General features: G+C 42.2%; 1 protein-coding gene across 2 annotated transcripts in view; it reads right to left on the minus strand.

The window, feature by feature from the left end:
- The window catches only part of TMEM242 (transmembrane protein 242), a 29,572-nt gene extending 28,829 nt beyond the window's left edge, over positions 1-743 (minus strand). Inside the window, exons 1-2 of one of the 2 annotated variants that reach the window (XR_003855778.1) lie at positions 542-743; positions 18-118 (exon numbers count right to left, since the gene is read on the minus strand). Coding sequence is in view for 1 of the 2 variants with exons in the window: in XM_029596718.1 (XP_029452578.1) it covers positions 18-118; positions 542-647 (207 nt within the window). In the remaining variant the exon portion in view is untranslated. The remainder of the gene's footprint in view (positions 1-17; positions 119-541) is intronic. The other variant, XM_029596718.1, reaches the window with a different exon arrangement.
- Positions 744-8,672: the final 7,929 nt, after the last annotated feature.

Genomic DNA, 8,672 nt, shown 5'->3' on the forward strand with positions numbered 1-8,672 from the left:
CTTAAACTTAATCAAACCTTATTAAACCAGTTGGGGTTTTTCTTCTTTACCATGGACAGAGTTGTAAGGAAACCAGCTAGCATTCCTGCAGTGGCAACACTACCAAGAAAAATGCCACCTGCGAGAAAATAAACAAAGAACCTCATTCAGTCGGAAACAAAAAGGATGATTACATACATATTATAAATGAAGCACAGACAGCAGCACAATGATAGCAAATATTCTATTCTTTTTTTTATTTAGACTCTAACCTGAACGTAACTATTCTAAACTGCAAGAGAACTTTCCGAAACATAGCAAGGGTAAGGAGAATCCCTCGTAGAAAAGCCGTGAACAGCTCTTCTTCCTTGGTGCTTGAGGTTTTCACAAATGTAAATTGCTTTGCTGCTAAGGGAAAGAGCAGCTGCGTACGAGTAGGGTTTACTTATTATTATTATTCTTATACAGGGAAAGGGGGGGGGGGGGGCTAAGGGCAAAATTCCCCAAGGCCAGGACGGGAAGAAGCCGCAGTGCCCTCCCCCCTTCTCTGCCTTTCGGGCACCTTTCACGAGCCGCAAGGGGCTCTCCGGGCTTTCGGGGTGGGTGCATGTGGGGAGAGGCGGAGGCGACTTTCTGCCCTCGGTCACGGTGTCTCTGTGAGCCGCCATGCTGCGCCCCGCTGACCCGGAAACAGAAAAGCAAGGGCGGGAGGAAAGAGAGGGAACGCCAGGCTGCGAACCGCTGACCCGGAAACAGAAAAGCAAGGGCGGGAGGAAAGAGAGGGAACGCCAGGCTGCGCCCCGCTGACCCGGAAACAGAAAAGCAAGGGCGGGAGGAAAGAGAGGGAACGCCAGGCTGCCCCGGCGGAGGAGAACGTCGCCACCATGCTGCGCCCCGCTGACCCGGAAATAGAAAAGTAAGGGCGGAAGGAAAGCGAGGGAAGGCCATGCTGGACCCCGCTGACCCGGAAACAGAAAAGGGAGGGGGCGAAGGGAAGACCAGGCCGCTCCGGCGGAGGAGGTCGTCGCCGCTGCCCCTTCCCTTCTCTCTCCTGGAAGTTGTGCTGAAGGAGAAACTTATTCTCCCCCCCCACGACGCCCGGCAGAGGGAAGAGAAGAAAGGGACGCTGTGCATTAAATGCCGGTTCTTGTTATAGGCTAATGGGTTATTTATGTGTTTAGCGATGGGGTTAAGGTGCTTTTGAGTGTGTATTTGCTGCTTTTCGTATTGTTTTTATTTCGTCATGTTTGCATTTCTGTTACCTTGCCTGGAGCTTTTTACTTCGGTGGGTAACATACCTAGAGGTCAGCAACTATTACTCTTCTACCCTTGCCTCCTCCAGGAGAACATTAACCTTGCTTTCTGAGGGCCTGGGATGAGTGCAGAACCCAAAGTTTCCAGCGCAGGGTCCTGTCAGCAGCCTAAACCCAAAGCTAGTTAAACAGCTTGAAAAACATCACAAAATTAAACAGAGCTATGGTGAAAATCGGTGCTTTAAGTGGCTGTTTATTTGCACACAAAATTGATGTGAAGCACTTGCGGCTGGCAGGACCTGCACGGTGGAGCTCTTGGCACTCAACACCTCCTTCCTACTTATCCATAATTTTCGGTAGAGCCCTGGTCTGCTGTTGTGGGTTAGCAGCAAGCCTAAAATGAAAGCAAATTTAGAAAAAATAAAAGACCAATGCCACCTAATAATATAAATGGACCTGGCAACACTGCTCTTCACCGCTGGGATAGGAAAGGGAGCAAAGACATTTCAAGTCTCCTTCATTTGGGGGGAGACTTCTTCCCCTCATCCTGTAGCACAGGCAGTCTCACCAGCTTCTTGGCCTTTTCACCAAGATCAGGGTATTATCAAAGTGGTTTTCAGCTTTTTGTTGAGAAAGTAAATAATAGTAAGAGGGAAAGAGGCAATTTTGGTTGTCTAAAGAAGTGGCTGAAAAGGTAAGGGAAAAAAAGGTTAACAGGAGAGAAAGATAGGCAACATTATCTGCAAAAGCAAATAAAGGCTGGGAAAGTAGTCGGGACAGCAAAAGCACACATGCAAGATAAAATAACTATTACCAGCAAAAGAGGGGTGGAAGACTTTTTTATTGCAACAGTACATTAGTGACAGGAGGAAGTGCAAAAACGGGATTGTAAGACTCAAATATATGTGTGAAGGGGAGGGAGAGAAATATGTAGAGACTGATAAACAGAAAGTGTTCACTGAGGAAGGGTTTGGAATAGGACCATAGAAAATAGACACAAATAGGAATGGAACTGAGAAGCATAAGAACATGCCATACTGGGTCAGACCAAGGGTCCATCAAGCCCAGCATCCTGTTTCCAACAGTGGCCAACCCAGGCCATAAGAACCTGGCAAGTACCCAAACAATAAGCCAGTAGTGGCTATTTTCTAAGTCAACTTAATTAATAGCAGGTAATGGACTTCTCCAAGAACTTATCCAATCCTTTTTTAAACACAGCTATACTAACTGCACAAACCACATCCTCTGGCAACAAATTCCAGAGTTTAATTGTGCGTTGAATAAAAAATAACTTTCTCCGATTAGTTTTAAATGTGCCACATGCTAACTTCATGGAGTGCCCCCTAGTCTTTCTATTATCTGAAAGAGTAAATAACCAATTCACATCTACTCGTTCTAGACCTCTCATGATTTTAAACACCTCTATCATATCCCCCCCCAGCCGTCTCTTCTCCAAGCTGAAAAGTCCTAACCTCTTTAGTCTTTCCTCATAGGGAAGCTGTTCCATTCCCTTTATCATTTTGGTTGCCCTTCTCTGTACCTTCTCCATCACAATTATATCTTTTTTGAGATGCGACGACCACAATTGTACACAGTATTCAAGGCGTGGTCTCACCATGGAGCAATACAGAGGCATTATGACATTTTCCGTTTTATTCACCATTCCCTTCCTAATAATTCCCAACATTGTTTGCTTTTTTGACTGCCGCAGCACACTGAACCGATGATTCCAATGTGTTATCCACTATGACGCCTAGATCTCTTTCTTGGGCGGTAGCACATAATATGGAACCTAACATTGTGTAACTATAGCATGGGTTATTTTTCCCTATATGCATCACCTTACCCTTATCCACATTAAATTCCATCTGCCATTTCGATGCCCAATTTTCCAGTCTTACAAGGTCTTCCTGCAATTTATCACAATCTGCTTGTGATTTAACTACACTGAACAATTTTGTATCATCTGCAAATCTGATTACCTGACTTGTCATATTTCTTTCCAGCTCATTTATAAATATATTGAAAAGTATGGGTCCCAATACAGATCCCTGAGGCACTCCACTGTCCACTCCCTTCCACTGAGAAAATTGTCTTTTTAATCCTACTCTCTGTTTCCTGTCTTTTAGCCAGTTTGCAATCCACGAAAGGACATCACCTCCTATCCCATGACTTTTTACTTTTCCTAGAAGCCTCTCATGAGGAACTTTGTCAAATGCCTTCCGAAAATCCAAGTATACTACATCTACCGGTTCATCTTTATCCACATGTTTATTAACTCCTTCAAAAAAGTGAAGCAGATTTGTGAGGCAAGACTTGCCCTGGGTAAAGCCATGCTGATTTTGTTCCATTAAAACATGTCTTTCTATATGTTCTGTGATTTTGATGTTTAGAACACTTTCCACTATTTTTCCTGGCACTGAAGTCAGGCTAACCGGTCTGTAATTTCCCGGATCTCCCCTGGAGCCCTTTTTAAATATTGGGGTTACATTAGCTATCATCCAGTCTTCAGGTACAATGGATTATTTTAATGATAGGTTACAAATTTTTACTAATAGGTCTGAAATTTCATTTTTTAGTTCCTTCAGAACTCTGGGTGTATACCATCCGGTCCAGGTGATTTACTACTCTTCAGTTTGTTAATCAGGCCTACCACATCTTCTAGGTTCACCGTGATTTGGTTCAGTCCATCTGAATCATTACTCATGAAAACCTTCTCCAGTACTTGTACCTCTCCAACATCCTCTTCAGTAAACACCAAAGAAAAGAAATCATTTAATCTTTCCGCGATGGCCTTATCTTCTCTAAGTGCCCCTTTAAACCCTCGATCATCTAATGGTCCAACTGACTCCCTCACAGGCTTACTGCTTCGGATATATTTAAAAAAGTTTTTACTGTGAGTTTTTGCCTCTACGGCCAACTTCTTTTCAAATTCTTTCTTAACCTGTCTTATCAGCACACGTGGGAGCACACGGGAGATAAGTTCTTGTGACTTAACAATATTCAATTGGCATTTGTGAGCATATAAGAAATACGTTTTTGTGACTTGTAATATTCAATTGGCGTCTGTGGAAAATATTTTATTCTGTCAAATTCATGTGATATTAGACCCTCATATACATCAAATTCTTCAAGTGACAGTAAAAGTTCATTTAAGAATCACACAAGATTTAAGTCTTCAAATTAAGTGAACATTCAATTGTTTCTTAAGAAACAAAGTTTCAATGAATAAAGAAGCATTTAGGTTAAATAATGTAACCATAGATAAAGAAAAAACATCATTGGAAAAGAACATAACCAATATAGAATCGGAATAAGAGCAAAGATCATTTTAGTTTGACTTTTACAAAAAAGTAAGGATTAACAACTAAACAAAATACTTTTCAAATATGGATGGACACATTTTTTGGTGGACTTGGGGATATGGTTAAGAGGACATCATATTTTTAAAAATTAAAAAAAAGTTGATTTAAGAAAAAGCGAGTGGGAGGGTGGTAAGTTGATGATTATAACATAACAATTGAAGCAAGGCCGAGGAGGCATGCGTCAAAATATATGAAATTTACCCCATTCCGCAATAAATTATTTTTATTAAATTATTCTTTAATAAATTGTTGTTCTATAAAACATATAATAGGGTGAGATTAATTTTGGGTGTAAGACAGAAAATCTAATTTGGTGGCATGAATTCACCAAATATCTATCAACTGGAGCTCCTTTTAGAGAAAAAAAAAACCTTTATGTGGTTTATGAGCCAGTTTGGATCTTATAGGCTTAACATCCAAATCAATACAAACAGGTAAGTTAAATTGATTGTTGAGGGCAACTTTAGTTACTGAATTAGGCCAATTTCTGCAACATAAAGTTGAGAAAAATGCTTGTGTAAATTATGTTGAGGGCATAAATGTTACCCTAGAACCAATTTAGAATGTGCTATAGAACCACTCAAAGAAGATCACTATATTATGTTATCAATTATTTTTTTCTCCAAAACAAAAGGACATCGATTATGAATGAGGATCACCACTCCACGTTGCCTACTGGAGTAGGAAGCATAGTGACCATTGTCCCACCCAATACTGCTTCAACTTCCCATGTTTAGCATCATTAAGATGAGTTTCCTGAAGATAAGACGTATATTGCATATCTTTTTTAAGAAGAGATAAAATTTGTTTCCTTTTAAGGGAGAATGAACATTGTCTACATTGAGAGACACCATCTTTAGATTATCCATATTTGATCCACCATGAGGAATACATGCAGGTAGGATGCATCATCAAAACTTAATTTGAGATATTGCCTAGCCTCGACATCCCAAGATCATCAGTACTAAGAGGAAACACCAATTTAAATACACAAAACACCATTGAGTTCCAAATATGAAACGGCACTCCTCTCATACAACCAGTCATACAAACCACATCCATCTCCCCCCATCAACCACATACCGCAAATTCAGCCCACACCCACTAACAGTCACATTCACAGCATACCCCAACCACGCAATATCCCATCATCAAGAAAAAAAACCCATGTAGCTCTTAGGGACCATATCTTCATTTACTTGCCATGGGTCTTCTGAAGATAAGCCCGCTGGGTCCATGACACATTACCGAAGATTAATGGGAAGCACCTAGTGCAGTTAATAGAAATCTGTACGAGAGAGGGCGACATTAATACTCTCTGTTTCACAATTAGTATAACAGTATATGAAGAACCCCCAAGCATTACTGATAACAAAATGTCATACAGAAATATAAAAAAGAAAATGAAAACAAAAGCAGTCAGTCAGATATAATGCTGTTATCTAGTTTACACCTATTTTATTTCACTATGTGTAGTCTGGTAATAAAAAGCATTTTAAGAAAAAGGTCATGATATTCCCATCTACTCAAGGGAAAAGGCAACTCAAAATTAAGCTATACCAGAGGCTGTACTAAGTGTGTCAAAAAACAAGGCTTGCCATTTCTTAGCTGCACGAATGTGAAGGCCAGCAGCTGACTGTATCACACAGGGTGAACAATGAGTTAACTGATTGCTTGCTGAACAACTCATTCAGTTCTGCATAAGCAGGAAATGGGGAAAAACATGTCCTTCTGAGAAGTCATAAGATCCAAAACTTCAAGGTACACAAGAAAAAAAGACAAAAAACAAAGACTGCTTTGTTGCCAAGAGCAAAGGGATAAAAACATATCTCAGCAAATCAACTATATAAAAAAAACAAAAACCAACCAACTTAATGGTCTCCTTTATGGTCAATTATACAGCTCTCTGATCAGTCATATGAAATAAGTAGAAAAGTTGCTGGCCTGTATTTTCAACCCTATCATACTGTAATCTGGTAAAAAAAAAAAACTGTAATATTGTTACGCCTGGTCATTCAAGACAAAAAGCAATATTTGAAAACAGCCATAAAATCCCTTCACCAGCTTAATGAAAAGGCAACTCAACATTGAGTTACTACTGGGGCTTTAGTATGTGGATCAAGCAGCAGAGACATGCCACTTGGTAGCTAAACAGTGCTAGACAGATATTCCACATACATCTTGGTGCGTCACTCTTGCCAAGGTATAAGTACATCCATACTTTTGGATGCCTGCTCGACCTTCAGTGCTGTGAATGTCTTACCATTGTGGAAGATTTTGAGTGTCGCTGCATAATACAATGCAAATTTAACTCCCTTATGAAAAAGCTCCAAGCAAATCCAAGAGAACGCCCTTCTCCTCTCTGACACTTTGGCTGAGTAATTATTGAAGAGTAACAGCCATGCGCCTCACTAGTGGTCTCAGCTTAGCATTGATTTGTCCTGATCACCCTACTCTGTGAAAACACTCAAACACTATCTGTTTTGTTTCCAAGGATAGGCCAAAGGCTTCTGGAAGTCAAACTTGGTCAAAGATCTGGGCTTAATGCATCTGGTCCAACTCTGGAACACCAATTAGGTAAAGATTGTTATGCCGATTTCTATTCTTCTGGTCTTCCAACCAATCCAGGAGAAGTGTTTTTCTTTTTTTAGCCGTTATTTCAGTTTCTAAGCAATCTGTCACCATTTCCTGAGACAATACTCTGTATTCCAAGCCATCCACCCGATTAGAATATGCTTCTATCCTGTTGCGCTCGGGGGTGGACCCTTGTCCTGTGGCAGTGGAGATCCACCTCCTGGTAGGGACCAGGAGGCAACTACCCCCAGGGGGCGGAGCACGGACGGAGACAGAGGCTAGGAAGAGCTTCTCCACTGGAAGCCTGAGGTCCCCTCTGGGAGAAGCCCGTAGGGACCCGGGCCACTTGGACTTAGGTGGGCCTCGCAGGATCTCCTAGGAGAGTGGAAGTCCGGTGTGCCCACAGACAGGAGGGGAGTGCGGTCAGGTTCGAGTCTGGAGGTCAGGTGGAACAAGGGGAACCAGAATAGCGTAGGTGATAACAAGGCTAGGAACAGAGCCAGAATCTAGAGACGAGGTCAAACAGGCAAAGGTCAAAGTCCAGGAGTCAGTCCGAAGAATAGTCAACAAAGCAGAGGTCAGGTACCGGAGGTCAGAAGAGGTCACAGGCAGGCTGAGGTCAAGAGGCAGGCAGCAGGCAGGCGAGTCAAGCAGCAGGTGGACATCGGCACTTTAAAGTGGATTACATTCAGGTACTGTAGGTATTTTCCTGTCCTCAGAGGCTTTACAATCTAAAGGAGGATAAATAAAGTGACTTGTCCAAGGTCACTAGGAGTAGTAGTGGAATTGGTTGTAGCCTGCTGCTCTGGCCAGCAGTGAGTTTATGCACATTTACCCAAATTCCCACATGGAACTCAACCCCTCCTGTGCCATTTAGGGTTGTAATTGCTGCTCAGTGAAGGTTGCCCTTCATTACCATTCTCTTGCCACTTGTTCCAAGTCAATAGATTCCAAATTTATTGACTCCCAGCAAACCAGGATATTTTCATTTGCTTCCCTCTACAACTTACATCCTCCACACAAAGAGCCTTACTTGTAAGATATTTATTGCATTCTCTATCTTTAGGAAAAATTTTGCTTCATCAGGCCCCAGAAAAAGTTAGAAAATAAAAGGGATGTAAGGAAACCAAGAGGTGGCAGCATGAGCAACAGAAGGAAGGCATTACAGAGGCAGGAACGGGAGGCAGGAGCATGCAAGCTCTGCCTGTGCTCCCAGCAGGTTTTGTCACCGACTATTCACACTGAAGTGGCTGCCAGCGCACATCCCGAGCCACTTTTGTACAGGAATGCTGTGCAAAATCCTTACAATTAAATCCTGGTAGATTCACTTGCTGGTGGGCCTCGATTTGACAGCCTAATTAGTTAGGAGGAGGCCAGTGGAGGGCACTGATGAAAATACTGAGTCCTTTGGCACAACCACCCTTGAGTACTTTGCTTGGTCCTCGGTAGTAGAAAAGCGACTGCTGCTGCTCCCAGTAACTTCAGGGCTGTTGAGCCGCCG

Source organism: Rhinatrema bivittatum, chromosome 3 (assembly GCF_901001135.1).
Source record: "Rhinatrema bivittatum chromosome 3, aRhiBiv1.1, whole genome shotgun sequence".
Taxonomy (NCBI): domain Eukaryota; kingdom Metazoa; phylum Chordata; class Amphibia; order Gymnophiona; family Rhinatrematidae; genus Rhinatrema; species Rhinatrema bivittatum.